Source organism: Ambystoma mexicanum, chromosome 2p (assembly GCF_040938575.1).
Source record: "Ambystoma mexicanum isolate Mex_15411 chromosome 2p, UKY_AmexF1_1, whole genome shotgun sequence".
Classification (NCBI taxonomy): Eukaryota; Metazoa; Chordata; class Amphibia; order Caudata; family Ambystomatidae; genus Ambystoma; species Ambystoma mexicanum.
Window position 1 is genome coordinate 964,621,006 of NC_090923.1, and position 23,760 is coordinate 964,644,765.

General features: G+C 46.9%; 1 protein-coding gene across 1 annotated transcript in view; it reads right to left on the reverse strand.

Moving 5' to 3' along the window:
• Positions 1–23,760, reverse strand: part of SPMAP1 (sperm microtubule associated protein 1) — a 176,981-nt gene that overhangs the window by 10,946 nt on the left and 142,275 nt on the right. The window contains exon 2 of the mRNA XM_069643060.1: positions 22,603–22,702. Within this exon, the coding sequence (XP_069499161.1) occupies positions 22,603–22,702 (100 nt within the window). The remainder of the gene's footprint in view (positions 1–22,602; positions 22,703–23,760) is intronic.

The following is a 23,760-nucleotide window of genomic DNA, read 5'->3' on the forward strand; positions in this document are numbered from 1 at the left end:
ACATAGAACCGTGTGGGGATATGTTTTTTTTACGTGGTGGTGTCAGGTAAGGTGGTGGGGTGGAGTGATAGTGGTGTGTGGGGTGAAGGGTGAGGTGAGAAAGCTGAGAGGGAGACTGCCGGAAAAAAACAGAGCAGGCCATATGCCTCTTGTCAGCACCAGATTGTTCTCCACCAGCTACGATTTGCATAAAATCAAACGACATTCTACGAACATAAAAATGAACACATCTTTTTATATTTGATATATGTCTGTGATAGCAAATCATGAAACCTTTCTGTGCATATAATGCACACTCCATGCTCATAACACTCTAGCAGCAAAATGCCTATAAACCACATGGCGGATATAAACATTTCATTCAGCAGTTGGGTGTGAGGCTTCTCGTGCAGAGGAGGGAGCCTGATGTCCAGTCCGCTTAGCTGACTGCAGATCGCATCGGCTGCTTATGGGTGACAGAGGGAACCCCGTCCTTGATGAGGGAGGAAAGGCTGCAAGAAGGCCGAGCCCATGTCACTGTTGATAGGGGTGTTGCCCGGGATCGGGCCTTTAATAAGGACACGCAGCGGGAGGAACAATTCAACCTTTCTTCATTCTTTACAAACAGTAACTGGCACGAAGCGCGCCTTCCCCCGAACTTCCCCCAACCGCGCGTCACCAGTCCAACCCCTCAGTAGGCTGGGGCCACCTCTTACAGCAGTATGGCCGGTAACACCACCCCCGGACAAATGTCCAAACGTCAGGTTAACATTCTTCGACCAGTCGAGCTGGTCTCTTAATTACAGGCTGTGGTCTCTCGTGTCGGGCCACTGCTTCCTCCCCACTTGGGGCATCTCCGCTGTGTTCTGATCTGCCGCCAGCTCCCTCAGGTGGGATCCACCCGTCGTTGCATGTCTCTCGTGGGACTAGGCTGCAGGCCCTCGGTGGAGACTCACTCTCTTCTCTTTTGAGGTAGTATTTGAATTGTTGGCAGTTCCTCGTGACGGCTTTGTCGTGATCTTGGGCTGTCACCATTGTCCCTTTCACAGCTGTGACTTTCATGGGGCTCGGAGCAAACTGTGAGTCTGTCTTTCTGTTCATGGGCTGTTGCACAAGAAGTTCATCCCCAATCTGAAAGTCCTTCGTCATTGCTTTGCGCCTTGCGTCCGTGTCCTGTTTCGCCTTTTCTTTCGCTTCGGCGTCACGTTGTGTTACCTCAGCGTCCGTGTCCTCTGTGGCCGATGGGTTTTGTAAGATGTGAGTATGCACCTTGTACCGGACCATGAGTTCTGCCAGAGTTTTGTTTGTGGCCTCATGGGGTGTATTTCGGTAGTTTCTGAGGTGCCGGCATAGCGCTTGATGTGGGTTAACTGCCTCAACGCGAGCTCTCTGGATTGTCTTCTTTATTGACGCCATGAATCGTTCTGCCATTCCATTTGCCTGTGGATGTCGAGGTGTGATTTTCATGTGCTTAAACCCTAGGTGTCTTGCCAGCGCCGCAAACTCATATCCGCTGAAAGGTGGACCGTTGTCAGATTGCCCCATTTGCTGAGCACTTCGTCTAGTACTGCGGCTACCTGGGGAAAAGCTGTGGTAGCTACATTCTTGACGATGGGGAAGCGTGAGTATTGGTCAATCAGGAGAAGGAGATAATCGATTGATTCCATGGGTCCGTAAAAGTCCACGGCCACTCTTTCAAAGGGGTGGTCTGGTATTTGCGTGTGTTGTAGAAGAGCGGGAGGTTCGGCTGGCGACGTGCACTGGAAGGCATGGCAGTTCTTTATCCATTCGTCTACTGCCATGTCCAGGAATGGGAACCAGATGTGGTGTTGCAGTTGTTTTTTTGGGTTTTCTGCCCCCCGGTGTCCTTCGTGGGCGGTGCGGACAACGTCTGCTCTCTGGGTGGCTGAGATGACGATGCGCCAGCCTCTGAGTAGTATGTTATGGTCTTTTACGGCCAGCTCGCTGTATACTATGGCTAGTCTTTCAATTTCTTCTTTGCACACCCCCGGGTGGGCTAGAATTGCTTGTCGGTGGTCTTTGTTGGTCAACGTGAGGCTGATGGCGAGTGAGGTCGTGGGATCCGCTGCTCAGGCCGCGTCGACCATCTCCATCGATATTGTGGGTGGTAGTGAGTTTGCTACTACATAGTTGACGTGGGGGACATCGCCTCTTCGGGTCAGTGGGGCCCCTACCGGGTGTTGCGACAGGTAGTCGGTGGGATTTAGGTCGCCTACGGGTCAGTATATGATGTCATAATCATATTCTTGAAGGCGAATGCCCCAACGCTCTATCCTTGGAGGCATCTTGGTATGTGGATTGCCGAATAGTGAGAGCAGTGCCTAGTGGTCTGTAATCAAGGTGAACTTTTTTCCTATTAGGAAGTTGTGAAAGTGTTCACAGGCACAGACTGCGGTCAGGTTTTCCTTCTCAGCCTGCGAGTAGGCCGCTTCTGGGGCAGACAGTGCTCTGCTCGTGTATGCAACAACGTGTCTAGGTTTGACGTCTGTGCTGATCGTTTGTGCTAGAATCGCTCCCAGGCCAACTGGACTGGCGTCCTGTATTACTTCCGTGTGCCAGGTCGGGTTGAAATAAGCAAGACGGTGGGCTTCCATGAGAGCTTGTTTGATGGCATCAAATGCGCGTTGGCACGCTGGGGACCAGTCAAATGTCGCTTCTTTCTGTATGAGTTTCCGAAGCAGTTCTGTGAGCGAGGCATAATGTGGTATGTACCTGGCGCAGTATCCTGCTATGCCTAGGAAAGAGCGGACGTCGGCCGCCTGTTGCGGTTCTTTCAGCTTTGTAATAGTGTCTACCTTCTCAGAGCAAGGCATCATCCCTTCACTCGAGAAGATGTGTCCGAAAAATTTGAGCTTCGACTTGCTGAACCGGCATTTTTCGATGTTCAGAGTGAGGCCAGCGGGCTTGTATCACTTTGCACATGGCAAGGAGTGCGTCGTCATGGGCTTCCTTCGACAAGCCAAAGACGAGAATATCGCCACTGTTATTTAAGGCTCCCCGAATCGGTCTAATGATTTGTCTCATCGCCTCCTGAAAAATTTCGGCGGCAGATGAAATGCCAAAGTTTAGTCTTGGGTATCTGAACAGCCCGTCATGTGTTGCAAAGGTTGTTATTCCTCTGGAATCGGGGTGTAACTCCAGTTGGTGGTATCCCTGGATTAGATCAAGTTTTGAGAACATGCAAGCGTTGTTCAATTGTACTATCATGTCCTCGATGCATGGGCCTGGGTGTCTTTCGTGTTGGATGGCGGTGTTAGATACTCGCATGTCGACGCATAGGCGTAGTCTGCCACCATCCTTGGGTACGATGACTAGGGGGGGAGACCCATGGAGTTGGTCCTGTTGCGGGCTCGATAATGCCATCAGAGAATAGTTGTTCAAGTTCTCTCGAGACCGCCTCCTGGAATTGGAATCCAACCCTCCTTGGGTGTTGTGGTACAGGTCTCACTGTGGGGTCTATGTGTAATTTGATTGGGGGACCTTTGAGTTTACCTAGGCCCGTGCACAACTTGAGGAACTTTTCCATAATCTCCGCTTTGGTTATGATGTTTTGGGATTGTCCATGGAAGATCGTCCCAATCTGATCCTTTGGATCCTGATGGATCGTGGTTGAGGTGATTCTGTCTCCTGCTCTTACGTGGATATCGATCAGGCCCATGCGTGAGGCAGTGTAGTAGCTGAGGAGGCACCTCCCTTTGGTGAGGGCTCGTATCACATGGATGGTGGTGTCTACTTGTCGTCCATTTAAGAGGAGGCGGCGCGTAAAGTGTCCGATGGTCTGTAGGGGTGTGGCTGCCCCCCACTGGAAAATTCTGGATCGTGATGGTTCGAGTGCCGGTGGATTTGAAATCCTAGAGTATTCCTGCTCGCCCATAATGTTCACGGTGGCGCCCGAGTCCACCATGAAGTGAAATAAGGTGTTTCCCATTTTGATTGGTATTTTTGGGGCTTCTCTGGCTTCTTCTCTGTCGAGGACGAGGTTGACATACTCATCTTGGTTATGCGGGTCATAGTACATTGTGGTTGCAGTTGTTGTGGGGTCGTGGTAGAATGTGTCCTCTCCGTATCCCTCCGGTGGGTTGTCATTTTCATCCGTGAGGTATTGTGATTGTTCCGTGTAGTCATGTGTCTGTGGGTATTCATAACTCTGATATTCGTCGACAGCTCTCACGTATCGCCATTGGTTTGGTTGATAGTACCTTTGTGGTCCATACTGGGGCAGTGGCGGGCGTAACGGCTTCCTGACAGGTGCTTGAGGTCGTAACGTGGGAAAAGGTTTTCCTTCTCTACACACCGATTGGAAATGACCTTCCCTTCCGTAGTTCGTACATCTTTGTGATAGTGCTGGGCAAGACCACAAGTGTGGGAATGCCATGCCGCAATGGTAACATTGTCTTTGTTGACGTGGGATTTGTAGGGCTTGTGACATATATGGGTATGGTTCTTTGTTGCCCTGGTGGGGTGGCTGGATCGCTGCTATGAGGTCAGTGGTATCTTGTTTTGGATTGCTGGTACCAGCCATGGACGCGGCTTGAGTGTCAACTCTCTCAAAAATGCGAGCAGGTTCGCTGACTTCGGGGATAGTGAGGGTTTTATTCAACAGCTGCTTCTTGAGTGCAGGTGATAGGCAGCCTTCGATGACTCTTAGGCATATTGCTTCATCTAAAGAGAATGCATCAAATTGACAATATGCGCCTTTCACTCTTAGGCGGGATATTTATTTGTCCACTGTCTCTTGTGGTTTATGGGAGCACTGGTTGAAAAGATACCTTTCGTAGTTGCGATTGGGTTCAATTATGAGTAGTTTGTCCAGGGCTTTGATTAGTGCCGCTAAGTCATTTTGTCCTGCTGCTGGAATGGTTTTTACAATGGTCTTTATCTCCCCCCCCACCAGGTTGAGGAAGATGTCCCTAATGTGGGGAGAATCGCTGTATCCTGAACACCTTACAAAGTGTTGGAAGACTTCCATCAACTTAGTCCACCTCGGACCTTTTGTGGCTTGTGGCGTCGTGGTGAATGGTGGTGGCATCCGCAACTGAATAGATTTGGCCGACTGGGGCGATGAAGGACTGCTCATCTTGTGGAGATGATGTGCCTTTTGCAGTACTGGCAGATGGGATGCGGGTGCTGAAGGTTTGCTAGTGAGGAGATGTTGACTAATTTTTCTTCTCCTTTGTTTGTATGGAGACAAAGATGCTGGTGTGACTGGGTGAGTGCCCTGGTGCACACTGTGTGCCCGTTGGGTGAGTGCACATGGACTGATGTGTCCAGGCCACGTGGTCCGCCGTACTTGGCCTCGGCTTCAGGGCTGTGCGTTCTGTTAGGAAGGCAGGTGTTTTCTGGTGGTTGGGTTGAGGCACGGCGTTTGCAGGAGAAAAGGGGCCTCTCACGGTTGTTGCGCGCATGTCCCCTCCTGTCAGGTGGAGGCTTCATGCCTCGTGTGGAGTGGAGGGGCCGGCCGCTCTTCTTGTGGGTGGCGCGTGTGTGTGGCTGCTTCAACGCGGCCACGTGGGCAGCAGAGAATGTTGAGCTCCGGAGCAGGGAGGAGCGTGGCGCGGTCACGCTTTTGGACCGCGACTGGATCTGGAGTAGAAGGCCTGTCGGATTGCCAGGTTCCTGGAAGCACGGCGGAGTGCAGGCAAGGAGGACTTTGGCACGTGAGGGAGAGATCCTCGTCACCAATGTTGCCCGGGATTGGGTCTTTAATAAGGACACGCAGCCGGAGGAACAATTCAGCCTTTCTTTATTCTTTACAAACAGTAACTGGTGTGAAGCGCGCCTTCCCCCGAACTTCCCCCAAACGCGCGTCACCAGTCCAACCCCTCAGTAGGCGGGGCCACCTCTTAAAGGTGTAGTGGCCAGTAACAAGGGTTGTGGGTCGAATATGTGCTCTTGCTGCATGGGAGTAATAAGAAGCCAGCTCTGTGGGGGCTCCTCCAGCTACAGGAAGCAAATCAGTGCATGAAGGAAACTGTAGCCATTTCATGACACAAGTGTTGCTGGTTGCCATGGCAGTCAGAGATTCTGCTCCATTTGACCCCTTCCTCTTTGTCTTTTACCTGAAGCAATATTTCTGCCATATAGGTGGTGCCAGTGCCAAAACAAAAATGCTCACTTCTCTCTGCTCACTTAGAGCGAGAGGCCCGCGACAAACTGTTCCTCCTGATTCCTCTCCCCCACCCCACCCCTTCCCCTTCCCCACTGCCTCCATGGCCTTGGTCCCTACATGCATTGCCCTTATGAAAATTCAGATAATTAGTAGTATCAGGACTCAGGTCGTAAAACAACAAAAGTGGGGGGACTTTTCACATATGCAATGGGAAGTGGCGCCACAAGTGAACATATCCTAAAGTGAGTTATGCATATTTCATTCAATTTGCCTTTCTCAATTGAAGGAAGTGCACAGGGCAAATGCGCATTTACCAAGAGAATTGCAGTTCCGGTAAAACTGCTCTCGAAGTACAAAAGTTGGGCACCTTGCATGCCTAACAATCTGTAATAAAATGTGTCCTCAATAGCAGAATGTTATGAATCTCGGTCGCTGTACTGTTTACTTCAAGTGGGTGAAGCAAATTACTATTTGTATTAATTCCTTGAAAACACACAGCAGGGAAGGCGTCTGCTCTCTGATTTTCCCTCTACTTGTTCCCTGAAACATTCCATTATTTAGCAGATTCCGTTATGCCCATGGTGTCATCGTTTGAGCCTTGCTGCCCTCTAGTGCTGAAGGTTTGTACTTGCATCTTTTTCTCATACACAGTCATTACATACATAAGTCCCAGAATAAAAACTGTCTAGAGATAGATAGATAGATAGATAAATAGATAGATCATCTGCGAAATTGGGTTCTAATGCGTCTCTTTTTACCTAGTGTCACCTAACTACTGTAAGCTTATGATAGAGCTATATCCCAATGATGTTGCACATTGGTGAGACCATGAGAGGGTCGGTGGCTATACCTGTTTTAATTGTGACATCCATCTGCAGACCATTAACCTATCTCACAGACCAAGCCAATTTCCACATCAGCTTCTGCTATCTTTACAGACTCATAACACCAGCTACTCGCCCAGCTCCTCTCTAGATCCAACTTTTTGCCTCTTTTCCATATGCATTGCTCCATCCAGTCTGTTATTTAGCCCACAGACCCCTTCTTGCATCCATATTTTTCAGTTTTTTTCTTTCTTTTTTTCTATCACTACTATTATCTATTTCTTTTTTGTACTACCCACCTTATCATTCCTTCAATGCTTACACACAAAAAGCATCTTCTGACTGTATACCTTTCTACGTTTGTACTCTTTACCTTGTCACAGTCTAAGGTCACACTTCCCATTTTAGCCATGTGACCTGTGTGACGAGGTTCCCTGCCTAGATCCTTACTCACTCTAGTGATGAGCCAGGTCACTCGGGGAGCCAGGGAGAGTAAAAGGCATTCCCATAATTCCCCTCAGGAACAGAAACAAAGCATGAAACACATCAGAGGAGCGGAATTTGGAAGATGGGCTGAGGGTAAACCTGGAAAAATGCCCTGTCCGGTCATTTAATCCATGGAAGACATCAGGAAACCTGTCTCAAGACCCAAACATCAAACTTGTACAGGCAGGATCCAAGATGCCATCCAAGCAGTGAAGGCACAGCACTCTGAGCCCCGTCCCCCATCAGAAGCCCATATCTGTAATGAAAGCCTCTTAAGGCATAAATAAGCACAGGGAACCTGTACTAGGCACCAGTGGCAACATGGGAGGCGAGAATTGCCCCTGTAAAGGATCTGCAGGACAGATTTGAGGAGGACGGGCCTTGTGGCGAGCTCCGCACTGAGATCGATCTCTCAAATGCCGGATGGAGAGGCAGCAGTCCCCGCCCTGTTTCAGAGTCGGCTAGGAGAGATTTTGGCATCTCCTCTAGGAGCCGGTTTGCTTGGTTTGCAGCGAGACAAGAGAACCTCACTCAGGGCAGCACCTGATACTTCGCAGAGTCCCCGACGAGATCTGCTGATCCCATTGGCAATGGGTGTGTTCCCACGGCGTAGTCTTAGTGAGCGTCCCTCACTCTGCCGATCTCCCGGTCCGCATCGGTATCTGATCCCCCCAGGGGATTGGCAAGCTTCGTGCAGATGGGTTGAGGCTCCCACAACACATGCCGTAGACGATCGCCACTTTTTGCACCATTGGGACCTATCCAAGCTCGGCGCTACGAGAGCTTGGAGAAGCGGAGGCCTGGGAGATGGAATGTGGATGCGCCCCTTCTGGGCTATCATACGCTCCAACAACGTTGTGAAGGTAATGTAATCTAACGCAGCAACTGACTTAATCACAATTGGCATGTCCCGTAGCTAACGACTGCATTCATACTCAGATCTTTGGTGGGCCTGACAGGAGGGCTAATGATTGACACAGGTGGGACATAATTGAGTGTGGACCCATGGAAAGACCAATTACGCATGAGACACATCTTTGGAAAGAAATCATGCAACTCAGAGGGTGACTGGTATCCTCCACATAGAACCAACAAGGCCAAGGGAATCATCACAAGACATTAGGGGACATTTTGCTACTTTAGTGAGTGAATTTCATTGGCACTGATAATGCATGGCTGGAGGAAGATGCATATTACGGTCTGATGTGCTATGACACTATTAGATAACAGGGAAGAACTCCCTCTCATATTAGCCATATTCAATACTTCCTGGAAGGCGCGAGCTCCGAAGTGCAGTTGAAAAATAAAGAAAGCACCTAAGTATAACCATCACCTAACAGTAGGCGCAACTGCGGGGTGCATTTTGCGGGGTGCATTTGGTCAATGCCAGGGCCCAAGGAGAAAAGAAAAGAGCGACTTTCCATGCTCTCACCCACCCCCAAAGAGAATCCCATTAGAACCAGTTGGCTCAGGTCGGGTGGCACCTAGAAACACGCAGAACACACAAGTGAATTGCCAGAGGAAGAGAGGGACAACACAGAGACCAACATGGCAGCCTCAAATGAAGATATGGAATGATGCTCTCAAGTATTTCAGGACAAACTTTCTTCTTCTTTACAACTGCAATTCTATAATTTTACTACAGAATTTAAATATGCCTTAGTTGATATATGAAAAGACATTGCATCTCTTGAAGAAAGAACAGATATTAATGAGAAGGCATTACAAGACTTGACCCAGGAATCCACGAAGTCGGAAGAGCTCCTCGAACAGTTGGCAAGAGCAACACATAATGTGGATTTGCAGTGTGAGGATCTGTAGAATAGATCGAGAAGATCCAACATTTGCATACAAAATATTTCATAGTCAGTGAACGATTCGGCCCTGAGAGAGGAAGTTACAGGAGTCTTCAAAAATGTACTAACACGGAAGCAGAGCTAGCAATTCCTATAAATAGGATCCACAGGGTAGGTTCGAAGCGTCAAGACCCGGCCGCCTGACCTAGAGACACCTTGGTGGCATTGGCATGTTACCCCCAGAAGGAACAAATCTTAAGGGAAGCCAGAAAAGCGACGCAGGTCACACTTAATGGGAACGAAATTCAGTTGTACTGGGATCTCTCTCCACGTAGACTACAAAAAAGAAGAGACATGCAAATAATCCTGCAACATTTGCAAATACAGAAGATACCATATAGATGGACCTTCCCATTTGGCCTTCTATTTACTTGGAAGGGCAAACAGTATCGTATCACAACTAAGAAGGAGGGGGCCGTATTCTGCGCCTGGACCCGGAAGAACAGGCGGATTAAAGTACTGCGTCCCAGGCATAAGCCCCCGAGGCCCGCGACACTGGGAATGGACAACGGTACAACGGACTCGAGCAAAAGTCCAAAAGGGATCTTCCTTGGCAGCGAAACAACCTCCAGCACGCTGAAGGACTAAGAAGACCTTGACCCACTTGGATGGAAGTGATTAGGCGAAATAAGGTACATTATCTCAGATTAGGAAAGATATTTGTAAAACTGGGGCACAATAGAAGCTCAACTTGGAACCCATAAAAGACTTATACAGAGGGTTTTAGGATAACCAGCACATATCCCGGGTTTAGAGGTGAGCCATCTCTGAAGACGGAGTCCGAGGAGAGAGCAGCAAGGATGGTCTACACCAGAGGGAGGGGAAAGTTGTTGGGGTTATGTTGGGGGATGGAGAGGGAGGGTACTCTGATCACGTGGGCATCGCTTATGGAAGCGCACCAAATGTATATGTTGAATGGATCTATTGAGGGTGAAGTTCTGGCTGTCCATAACATGGTCTCGGGGGTCTAGTAAATCTACGATAGATTATTTCTATGTTGATTTACAGACATTTGTCAAATAGAAGAATTCAAGGTACTCGAACAACACAGTAGTGACCATAATTTTCTATCTTTTCATTTGATATTACAGGGAACAAGCAATCTGAGTAAGCACAGACAATACCAGGGTATATTGCAAGTTAACAATTCGAAAATTCGCTTTAAATGGAACACACAGACATTATATCAGCTGAATGAGATAATAACTGAGAACTTAAACTGGAATATTAATTATTCAATCATGTCGAGTAGTAACTATGTGAATGTTCTCCACATGTTCAAAGTCCGGCCTAATACACAGGAAATCAGTATACACAAGCTCATTTGTTTGATTTGGTCACTAGAGAACGCAAAAGGGAATTTAGTCGACAGCGAATGTTATTGTTAAAATACCCCCAGCAACTAAGAGCTGACGGTATCACTACATATTATGGCCACCAAACCTATAGCCGTATATATGATCGTCTGGAATGGTTTTTGGGGGGGATCATTTTTGAGGGTTTTGGGAGCAGAGGTTGCAGGGGTGTCCCCCGCTCCCTTAAAAATAATACGGGAGTTGCGGGGGTGTCCCCTGACGGTTCCATGCCTTAATATGGGCGCAAAAATATGGCGATATTTTTGTATGGTGATATCTTTGCGGGGATATTAACACATGGAACCGAGCTGGCCTGCTCAAGACACTGAAATGCCGATATAACAACTGGCGACGATTAAGAAGGGCATATTTACATCAGCTAGATGGGGAAGCCATGCTTAAAGCAACCTGTGGGAAAAACGCAGTCCAGACCTGGGGTTACCTTAATATGGCGACCTTTAACACTCCGTTACCTGTACAAATAAACGGAGTCACCAATGAAAAGTGGGTTCATTATTATACTGAGAAGAGCAGGGAACATTTCTGTAATATCACTATCAGACCTCCGCGACTCGTGTTGTAGGTACACATTTTTGAAGTGTCGCATTGATGTGTACAAGGAACGGAGACAATGAGCCTCCCTACTCCGTTTGTACAAGTGTTTGTACAAGTGCGAGTGTGATTCATGTACACACCAGTTACTGCGCCACAATAACAATTAGAATCCAGAGAACTGTTTCTTGTGAAATACTAGATTTTTATTGGTGGCCCTTTATGATAACATGTGTTTCGGCATTTTGGGTGCCTTTGTCAAATCAGGGCAAATATTAGTATCTAGAGTGATCAAAGGAAGCGAATCATATATATACATGATGGGATGTTGTCACAAAATATAATGAAGTAAAATTAACATCATATGTTTGAATACCAATAAGATAAATAATTGAGATGAAATAATAAAGAAAGGAACAAAAACCGAGTTCAAACAGCATGGGTAATGGTAATTAAACACACATTGTGGTGCACCATGTATGACCAGGTTGCAGGTTCGTAGGCCAGAAATTAACTATACGAATTGCTGTTTTAAATTATTTATATGCACTTGAATTAATGTAGACAGATGTATTTTAGATGAATTCTTAGTGAAATAGATTTTTCTAGGTTTTAGTAATTTTGAGATGAATTTTAGGGTTGCATTAATTGACATACACCATTTAATGTTTTAGATAAATTATTGTTGATAAAAAAGAAATGTGTAGAGTTGAATTATCAGCTATATCAAATAAATAAAAAAATATATATAAAAAAACAGGAGTAGTGTGGAAGGCGATAGTAGGAACAGAGTAAAGAAGTAAGGGCATATGACCAGGAGTGCAGTGGAAGGTGGTACTAGGAGTGGGGAAAAAGAGGGAGGAAGAAAAAACAGGAGTGGAAGGCGGTAACTAATGCCAGGGGTGGTGTGGCAGGATGAGACAAGGGCAGAGGGACAGGAGGAGGACTTAAACCCTGCAGTGCAGTTGAAGGAAGGAATAAAATTAGAGGACTGGTGGGAGGAAGTAAGGCAGAAAGAGGAAGGTTGTGACAACAAACCAAAGTGGTAGTATGGAGACAGCGAAAGCTGAGCAGGAATTGTGGCAGGTGAGAGAAAGGGGAAAGAGGATGATACGTCTTCAGATGAGGAGAGTGACATGGTTGAGGAGGAATGGAAAAGAAAAATCGCTAGAGAAAAGAGTTCAGGATTTTATTAAGGAATTGAAAAGTGTGGTGAAGAGCGAGAAGCAGGTTAGTCAGCTAGAGGTGGGAGGTTCCAGTTTAGAGAGGAGATGGGGAAAGCAAAGTCAGGAAGGAAGGATAATAGGGATTGGTCCTTCTGCCTGTCCCCTGGCTGTGCCCAATGCTACCTGTAAGAGAACCCTGTGGGGCCTACAGAACATCAAGGATTGGCTTAGTCTTGGGCCCGCAGCTAGGCTCAAAGGAGCAGAAGAAAGCCGCCTCCTGAAGCATTTACCATTAGGGAGGAGTCAGGTAACTTCTCTCGGACTTTGGGACATTTGATGGTTGAGACTCAAAAGCCTGATCACCCACTCTGAGATTGGGAAAGCCTTCGTAAGAGACATTTTGTAACGCTCACCTGACTCCCACGGAGGCGCTGGCCTGGTTCGGAAGACGGACTGGACCGGGCCCCCAAATCTGGCTTGTATGGCTCGCAGAAGTATCCTTCTGTAGGCGAAAATAGGGGATTAACTGTCTGCGGGGTAATGCAATCGGCCTCCCACTTTCCCCTCTCACCCTCCTCGAAACCCTTCTGTGATTCCTCGTAGCGTCTCACCTTAGAGTCTGGAAGGACGAGCTCTCCATCCTGCTTCTGATGCAGGGGCGCCTTGGTATCAAGTTACTTCACTGGATTTTCGGATTGGTGAGAACCAAACTTGCTTGGCTTCCAGGTAAGTTTTTTGATAAGAGGTTCCCCTTGTGTCCATGCATTAATGTACTAATGCTAGTGTCTTTTTCCCCCATAGGGGCCGGGGTACGGAATGCCGGGGAACAGGCACCGACCCGAGATGAGAGGTGAAATCCTTGTAGAAATCAGGTTAGTCTTTAATGAGCGTTTTTTTGGTAATGTCTTTTCATTCGCTCATTAACGCTGATGTCTCTTTTTCCCCTTAGGGGCCGGGGTCCGGAAATGCCAGGATGCGGCGCGGACCCGAAATGAAGAGGGAATGAATCAACAGGTAAGTCTTAACATGGAGATTTAGCTTTCCTTATTCCCTTCTCTCTCTCACCTTTTGTTCTGGTCTTTTTCTCCCTAGGCGCTGGGGCGTGACTGCGAATCCGGATGATCGCTGCTGAACATGGAGGCGCCCTGTAAAGGTGAGTGGAATGCGGTGCTGCAGCGATCGACGCGATGAGCTTTTAAATAAAAGTCTTCCTTTTCAGGATTGTCGGCGAGATGTCTCTGGGATGCGGATTTAGCAGGTAAGGACTTTTCCTTCTTCTGTTCTCTTCTTCTCTTCCTTTGCAGGTGATCCAGGATGCTGGCAGGTGTGGCAGAAGTCAGGATGCAGGAGCAGACACGGTGAGCGTCCAGCTGCTAGATGCAGAACAACGCGAAGCACGTGTGGCTGTTCGGGTGGGGTTTAAATAGCCTTGGAAGAAGTTACAGGTATGTATCCTTCCTCCAATCAGGTATGTATCCTTCCCCGACCACGCCCGGATGGTAAATTAGTCCCACAGGTAAAGTAGTTCCTTTCAGGCCTCAAGGAGGCCGGGATCCTGCAGCATGGTCTGCATCAGGTAAGTGCACCCAAGCACTCCCATAATGAGCCTGGCGCCTATGGCGCCAGGACTGATGTCTTTTATGAGCCTGGCGCCATAGGCGCCAGGACACTGGCCAAAGGGCCCCTATATGGGGTTGCTAGGCCCTTCCTTGGGGACTGGATGTCCACTTTCGGTGACGCAGGGCTTGAACCGGCTCCCCGGGAGCAGGCATCATGACACATTTGTAGAGAAAGTTCATTCTACGCACTGTTATTTATTTGGAAAGATCCTATTTTTATTTAAGTTGGCTGAACTGTGTATTCAGTCCCTAATACAAAATATACCTGGTATTGGTGTACTTCTTGGTCCCAAATGTGCAATCTGTGACACCTAGCATTTCCCTTTCCTTGTGCTATGGACCCAGATGCCCTTTTTGCAGAACAGATATTACCCTATTTTTCTCTTTCTCCCTCAATCCTGTTTTATGGTGGCTGCATTCCAGGACTCCTTTAATAGCAACAGTAGACAGGGGCCTCTGCCCTTGGTCTGCACCCACTCCCCACACTCATGGCATGAGATATATGTGCCATTCCACATGCAGTTGCAGTTTAGATTTTGCTCGCTCATTTCACAGGACTTTTTCTGCACATTGGGCGCCATGCTCTCCCCGTTTCTTTTTAATGGGTGTATGTAGTGCATGAATAGGTTCTGTGTGATTTGGGCGAAAATACTTTATCGCAGTAGGTTTTGTCGAATTTGTTTTTTTTCTAAAAGGTTTATTTTGCCACAAATATATGCAGGGGGAGAGCCCCGCAGTCCCTGCCCCCTTAATGCCCCTACATGAATTATTAGCCTGAACCCCACTACATATATTTGCAGCAACATCCGGTAAAAGATATGACATGAAATCTACTTCGATGGAATCTGCTGCGACCAAAACTCCTGTTATCCAGGAATATGTGTGACTGGCTGTATGGTGGCAGCGTAACTGCACCCTTTCTTCCTCAGATTTATCTATGTACATACATACACCGATGGCATCTCGGGCTACTCTCCGCAATGCAAACAGATGAGAAGTTGGATGGAGGGATCATGATGCTGTGTCATGTTGCTTGCTTTCATTGTGTAGTGCTTATACCTCCACGGGGCACTTCAAAGCACAGGGAACAGAGGAGCCAAGGAGGGGGCAGCCAGAGAGGACAGGAGACATGGAAGGAAGCCACAGGGAAATTATTTATTTATTTATTTTGAAGCTTAGATAGCACACCAAGCCCGGAGGCATCTGGGGACTTTCTTACTTTTTAGAAAGAGGAAACACAAGGTTATGTTTGTTACTGCTTGTTACACACATGCTGCAAGCTAAATAGTTCTGTGGTCTCTACCCGTGGCACTCAGGGTGGGGCGGGATGCAATGAGGGCAGGCAGTGGTGAGGCGAGTGGTGGAAGGGCTGGCGCGCGGGGGGGGGGGGCATCATTTCACCGTCCGACTGCCTTCTGGTCTGTTGTTTTGCTGCGCCCCTCTGACGTACATGCAGGCTTTTCGCAATTGGTGTTGGCAGGGGTATGTGCCATGTCTTGTCGTTTTTTTTGCCAGCTCACCTTGCATTTGTATTCCTTTATTTGGGGGTTTGCACCACACCTGGCAATGCGGCCCAGCAGAGACCAATGGGGGAGGAGAACCGAGATGAGTCCAGAGAACGTCCTTCCTTATCATATTAAATGGGGGAGCAGACGCCAGTGAAAGACAGGTGGTGTATGGAGCCTTTTAGCTATAGATTATTTAGACAATAGTCAATTTACTCAATTCCCTGGTCGTTCTAGACAGACACGTTCAAACTAAAATGACTATCATATCATGTATTAGCTACTTGACCTTTGTAACTTCATCCATTGCCCCCCCAACCCCACCCCCCAACCATGTTACCTACTGAAATGCCACTCGAATAGGACTGTATTGGGTCAGCAATATGCCTCCTCGCTATGTAACCCACTGTAACTTGTATTGCATCTGCTTTATTTGACAATCAAGATACCTGTAACTGCGCCGTGATACCTCAGGGTTTGGGCGTACTATAAATGTAATAAATAAATAAATAAAATAAGTGTGTGTGCGCCAGAGTGAGAGTCTGATCAGAGCTGGAGGAATGGCTACATTATTCAGTGAGAGTTGTGCAAGAGAGGGGTATTCAAGCTTTGAGGAACTTTAAGAATACGGTTTCACCTCTCAACAGTAGCGTAAGGAGATCCAAAGGGATGGCTCTTCCATCACTATGCCTTTTGGATCTAGCTGGAAAGCAAGGCTTCTAATTGGCTGGTAGGGCTTGAAGGTCTCGGAGAGGCAACTCAGCACCTTACCATAAAGGACTATTTGGACCAGGCGCTAAGTCTTTATTTGGATGCGTTTCTTTATTGGGAGCCAATACAGGTGTAATATGGCCAGGTCATTTTAAAGAAAATATAATCCAAGATGCAGTATTTTCTGCTATTTGGAGGGTAGAACGGGTACAATGTTCTTCTACTTTTCGTGAAAATCCGCCATAGTTCCCTTTCTTGGACAGCCAGGAAGGACGCCTTTGAGTTTTGCTGCCCCTCTTCTGGGGATTCGAACCTGGGTCCTGCTGGGAACGCTGTAGTCTGACTGCTGGTTTCCTTTTATTTGAATGGCCTGCTTGGGGAACGACACCCATGCCCGAGCCGCAACAAAGCCTCGCACTACAGTGATCATCGTTTGTCTTCTGTAATTAAGCAAGATTTAGGTGCAATTCCTGCAGGCACAGCTGTTTGTGCAGGTGATAGGTGAGAAGGAGAGTTGCTATATTCCTGGGCATATCCCTTTAGAGGTACGAATGGTGGGTGATTGGGGAGGGGAGGTACATAAATCTGCATGATGTGGGAGGGGGCAATGACGTAAATCTGCATGATGTGGGGGGGCAATGACGGAAAGTAATGGTGGTCGTTTGAAGATGTATTGTTTTCATATTTTTTTTTCAGTCTTGATATTATAGTTGTAAAACTCAGTGTTAGGGGGAGGAATTGAGGAAAGTCAGGGCCCAATCATGGGGTATGTGTTGGGGGAATGAGGGTGGGTATGGGCTTGGTATGGAGTGGGAGCAAGGGGTGAGGCACACCCCTTTTTGTTAAAGGGGAACACAGATCCACTTCGGAGAAGACGCCTTTTAGCCTTTGACCTTCCTGGAGGAGGGGCTCGGAGGTGTCAAGCATTCTGGCATGGGGCTAACAGGTTGCTGTGGCAGGTCACTGTTGGGGCAACGCCCAGTGCCTCATTTTGGTATTCGGCCTACTTTTCAGGGAATATTGCTCGGCTAGTAAAAGGAAGAGTCACACACACAGAAATGCGAGGCTCTGCAGCTTAACCTTCATCAGTTATTTTATCCCCATGAAGTCATGGAAACTGTATTTTTGTTAAACATGGCAAACTTTCCTGATGTTGGTTACTTAAGAGAATGATTCCATATTAGCACGCCTTTAAGAATGTTGATGGTGGCTCGGCCAATCAGGATGAAGGAATTCCTGGCACTACTAGCCAGTATTTTCCCAGAATCCCTCTAAACTTCATGGCTGAGACGCTATGTTTGTGCTACATTTCCCCCTCCCCCCAGCCCACTAGTCTTGTAGTTTAGTTTATTTGTATTGCGCATAACAAGGGTTTATACCGGGCGTGAAAATCTGCATCTGGGCGCAGACGGAATTGCTAGAACGTTCTCATGGCGGTGCTGAGGCCTAGTCTGATAATCCTGCTAGCAGCATACGTTAGGAGAAAAGGTAGGTGTTTTTTTTTTCTGAAAGGGAGCTAAAGTATCCAACGAGCGAGTGAAAGAGGGAGCTGGTTCCAAATGTTAGGACCGAGCACAGAAAAGCACCTGCCGCCTCGAGTGGAGCAGCGACCTATGGGGTCAGTGAGTAAGTAGGCATTAGAGGAGCGGTTGGTACAAACGAATGCATTGAGTAAGGTGCGGTGGGGCCAGTCCATGCACAGGGTTCTCCCCCTCCTGTGTCCGCTGCTAAAGCACATGAGCCTGTGGTCCCTCGCCTCAGTTTGGACGTACTTGCACTTCTGTTGTGCCAGTCACACAAGCTCTTTGGTGCACTGGACCAGAGTACTGTCACACCCCATTTCGCTCTACCACAAACCTTTTTTTGCATGCGGCTGGGCACAAGGTTTGCTCATTTTCTCTCCCCAGCTTTTGTGTTCAGTACATCATGGCCCACCACCAAAGTAAAGCGTTACGACCCTCGGCCAGGGATAATGGCGACCATTAGGAGCCCGGAGCCCTCGTTAACGACCCGTGAAGTCAGGCTTCTGGACACCTAGTAGCTGGCATTGCCCCTGGCCTGTGGCATCAATACGTTAGTAGAGAATGTGTCTCTTGCCATAAGTCTGAGATTAAGATGAGCAAAGCGATCAACGCAGGTCAGACCTACTCAGGAACACATTATAGAAAGACAAGGAAATAAGGCCCAGAGCCAGGCCAATGCACCCGAACTACTCCCACACATGGTGGCAGAGAGGAGCGCCAGGCCTCCTGAGACATGGGTGCTGTACATGGAATTATGAAGTCCAACATTTGAAAACACTTTGGCATTACACAATCTGGAATATTCCCAATCAAAAATAAGGAGATTTATTAATGTATGACTGATTATCACTGCACTAAGAGGATGGGTGCGACACCATTGGGCTCCAGACTCCCCGAAATTCTGGGCCATAGGCCACAAAGCTTGCTGGCTTTCTGAGCTGTTATGTGTAGGACGAAATCCAGACGATGAACAGAGTCCGGCTCCGGAATTATTACTGGACCGGCACGCTCCGAGTTTGCCGGTTGGGGGAGTGAACTACTGGCAGCCCTGGCCTGCCGGGAGTTCAGGCTCCTACTGGCAAATAATTGCCGCAATCACCGGCACTGGTGTCACCGGTGCTGGGGATTGCGGCAAACCCATTCCATGGAGTCCTATGGCACTCCATGGAATGGGAACTTACCGCTATTGCCGGCAAACCTCTAATGATCCCCAAAGGGTGTAAATCAGCAAAACGACCTTTCAAAATATTACTTCATACCGATGATGTCCACTAGCTTGACATGCCAAAAAAGGATTTGCTTTTATGTGCATATGGAATGTTCTTAGCATCATGCATTTGGCTTGCTGTGAGTTTGTGACATCAAGCAGGAGACCTTTTTACACAATTTCTCTTAAGAGTGTGAACATCTTTATTATTATGGATAATAAGTAGCATAAATAGCATGTGCAAAATGTATATTTACATGTTTTACAAATGCTTTGTACACTGCGCCATATTTTCATTCACGGAACAGGATTGCCTTTTCCGCAAACCCCATACTCTCCGTCAAATAAAGACATAAGCATGTATACCCTTATGACATTTTCATGATAGCGCAAATGCTTTGGATAAGCAGGTGGATACCAAAGGAATCCATTGCAAACATTGCCTTCCATACATAAATGGCAAGTGCTATTTACTCACTCTGCACTACAAAGCGAACAAACTAAGGTGTACATGTGAGAGCGCCAGCTTTCACACCTTTGTCTTGCATTTCATAGTGCAAATAGCTAAAATTGTATACATGGGACCTGTTTGCACGTAAGGGCAAATGTAACAGGTCCCCTCCATGCAGTTTCCATTTTAAGTAAAAGGACACCCTGTATTTCTTACAGCGTTGAAAGCACAGTGCTGTACAATAGGACATTTTTCAGACTATTGTTATTTTACATTCAAGAACCTGTAGTTTTCCATTCAGGATGTGAGGAATAAAGGTGAAGTGATATTCCATTGCCTTAACATGCTTCGCTAATTATTTGCATATTGTCAGGGTGCTTTACTATGGGATTTGTGCATTTTCAAGTAAATGCTACAATATAGTATTACTGTAGTCCTTGACAGCCAAAACCGAAATATTGCACCAAGTAATGCTGAGAAGATATTTGGTCAAGTGCCCAGCTTGCAGAAGGGGTTAACAAAATCCCAGGTTCACTGCTTGAACAAAGAGTGTAATCTCACTGTGACTACATTTCAGAAAATGGAGTCCTTAGAAGTGATTAAGTTCACACTATTACAATTACAGTGGGGCAGATTTCATGATTTTAGGGACAACGTGGTGCCTTCGTGTGCACCTTCATTAGTGGCCCCTGGGGCCACCATCTAGAATTGCATTATTGTTACAGTGACCGTCCCTCAGTTCCCCTATAATTACATTTGACAGGCAGAAATACAGTCTCACCAGCCAGTCACTGCACCAGCGACTATAGCATAACAGACTGACATTAATTTCCTGACGTTTCGCTGACAGTCTTTGAAGTTGCCTGGGCCGTTCAGCATGCTACCACGGATGAAAATGTGTGAATCTTTTGGTTTATCCGGTTATGCTATGTTATTGAGTTTTGCATAAAACACCTTCTCCCTTTTTCACAGGTTCTTAGAGCTCCAGGATCTTGTAAGTGGTGGGTTAGGAGACTAACACAGAGCAAAGTAAGGATGGCTGATTGCAATGTTTATATGTACAGATCTGAAAAGATATTGCTGCCTGTCGTGTGTACGTTTAAGACATTTTTATGGTGTGGTTGAATGTATTATCTGTCAGAGTGCTGTTTGAGGACTGTAGAGAGCTGTGTTGGTGTGTGTGTTGTAGGTTAGTGTGGTGTTTTAGTTGTGTATCGAGATGTCCAGTTAGGCTAGGGGATGCTATGTCAGGAGACACTATGCCATGACAGTAAATCAGGGACGACTGTATCTAGTCAGTTTCCTGGGATTCCCCTTCTGACTGCTCACTGATACCTCAAAGACCCTCAGTCTTAGTGGGAATATGGTAGAATGCAGCCGGATATGCACCATGAACTACCAACTGACGAATCCAACCACGCGCCACAACACGACCACAGCAACACCATGCTGGCAGTTACCATTAAAATATACATTTTATAGTTAAAACCTATTCTGTTTTTGGACAATGTCACTGTTAATTGCACCATCAGTTGCTGATTTGACAGTAGCTCCCAGAAGCACTCCTTTGGGAAAATGGGAATCGGGCACCATACAAGTAAATATGCCCACCAGCCCCCACATGAGGAGTCTAAAGGCAGCTCCTCGCCTACCCTCTGGCGCATTAGCCCCACCCAAAATTGCGGGCTCATTGTGCCTCTGACTAGGAGCAGGAGATCAGAGGGACGATGGTCATTGTCATTCTGATAGTTACACAAAAATATAAGAAGTAGACACAAATTAAATAATGAACGCAGCTCATAGTAGACACAGGCTCTTCCACACTGTAAGTGAAGCCACTCCTGGAGCACTTATTTTAACTCTTCCATGACTAATTAGACTACACAAGATGTTGAATTTAAGACACTTGCTGTATCAGTTGGGGTTTGTTTTAGGTATTCTTCAGTACCCACAAGGCACTATTCTTCGCGAACAGCCTTGAAATAGTGAGTATCCCTTTCAATTCTGGTTGATGCTGACAAATTGCTTTAATTTCCCTAACACACTGATTTTCCTCGTGTGTTTTTGGCCTAGAGTTATTAGGAGTTATTTTCTCCGACAAGAAAATTCACTGTGGGGCCCAACTGAAACTTTGATTTCCAGTCCTGAAGAAAACCAGTCCCCATTAGGGACAAGGTTGAAACTAGTGCAGGGTCCTCAGCTGCAGGACTCTGCCAGAGTTCCACTCTGGAGACAAATATAATGTATGGTCTCTTCTAGTAGACTGTGTGTGAATGCAAAAATTGCGTCTTTTTCTTTTTGCATTCAATTTGTGGATTTGCAGATATATATATATATATTTCTGTTGTCTAAATATCCATCACTCTCAGTCTGGCACAATAAGAACCAGAGTCTAGTTGATCACTGTCTTGCTTTGTTTTTGTTCGTCGTTTTCCATATGATGAGAGAAGAGGAATGTTTACATGTTTTTTTGTATATTGTCTTTGTTAAAATGGGGACCATTGTTACTTAACATGTATTGAAATTTGATTGAAACACGTATGAAAATTTGTGTTGTCGGGGAATGGGCTAATTACTTGGCCTTTTGGATAAAAAGACAATGCGTTAATTATTTAATTTGTGTCAACCCCGGTTATATTTTTGTGTAACAATCACGTTGATTAGCCCCAATATCTGTGCTTGTAAAACAGGAGCATACCTACCCATTTGGTTATACATTGTAATTCTGAGCCAGAGCACAGAGTTTGTCTCTGTGAAAGTGATTGACACATGCTTCAACCAGTGAGTCAGGTTCTTTCTGACTGGTCTGATCCACCTTCACCTTAGGTTGATCAAGTCGAGGGACCACGCGAGTAGACGGCGTCCGCGCCACATTTTTGAGAGGGTGGAGCCACCACCGTGTGTTTTTAAGAAATTTAAAAAGAAAGAAAGAATACCTCCATGTTTCAGTTGGGTTTGGAACTCTGGACGAGAATCGAAGCCTGGCCTCGTGCCTCTGAAACTAGACACTTAACCAGAGTCCCCCCGCCCCCACAAAACATGCAGGCACATTCTAAGCCTGTGAAAAATGCCTGTGCCTGGAAAATGTCTGCACTGCCTGGTCTAGGCCTTGGTGCCTGGAGTGCACCTGGACGGGTGCGAGAAGCATTGCATTCTGTAAAATGAGCTTGGATGATTTTGACAGATTATTTTCCCCTCTGGCCTTCACAAATCACCCCTCACCCACAGTGCCTCCTACCTGCTCCTATCCAGTTCCTCCTGTTCAGGTATTTCTGTCCTGGTCCGTAGATGTGAAAGTAGTCCACCACCCAGCCGCTGGAGGAGGTGCCGCCATGGCTCTGTGGAAGAAAAGGGGAGACCTTAGATTCTTGCAGAAACAAGAGCATTATCCCTCACCAGTAAGCTCATTTTGAAGTAGTGTTAATTGCATGGAGGGGACTGCCTACGTTTGCTCTTCCGTGCACTTTGGTCCACTCTGTGCACTTTGGTCCCCACCGTGCAATTGACGAAAACAGGTTTACACTTTCTTCTTAGTGCAATAAGAGTACATGCAGCCTGCAATGTATGCTTGTGGAAGGCTTTTAAAAATGGATTCATATGGAGTCTGCCTGCATTCAGTAGGTGCTAAAACAGGCAGATTCCAAAGGAATCCATTGGCTTTCGACTGGCAGGGAAATAACTTACATCCTGTTTGTGCAGGAGAGTGTATGGGGCAGAGGGGGAAATGGTGCATCCATTCCCTGGCCCAGCTCTGCCTACAAAAAACAGGAAATGGCCTCAGTTGGCAAAATGTGGTGTTAAAAGAGGCGTAACACTTTACGCCTGCGTTCTGCACCAGTTTATACGCTCATGAGATTTTAACAATGAGCACCTTTACGTCTTAGTACGGCAGAGTCAGGAAGCTATCATTATCTTTCAGCGTCGTCACCTCGGTATCCAAACTTCATATATCAAAAGTGAAAGTGGCATGGTTGTGAATTGTAGCTGTGGAACTAGGCAGCATGAGGTTTAACCTAGGCGTGCATACGCCACACTCTTTTCCCCAGTATTCATGTCTAAGTAAAGTCACATAGGACATTTCCCCTGTCTGAGCTTTCAGAACAGGAACACATGCAAACCATTAAACCCTCTCATGGCCCTGATCAGACATTTTTAAAAAAAATATATTTTTATTGGTTTCATAACAAGAAATAAACAACAAATACAAAAAAGCATCATTGGGGAATGGTTAAGCATATCAAGAAAACAACCCAAAACCCCACCCCGCCCTCTCCCTCCCCCTCTCCCCCAAGACCACGGTTAGTTCACTGTTCCTCTCTAGTTCGCGCCCGTATCCGGGCAACTCCCTCCACTCCGCTCCGTATCATCCGCATCAGGGTGGAGCAAGGGCACCGTC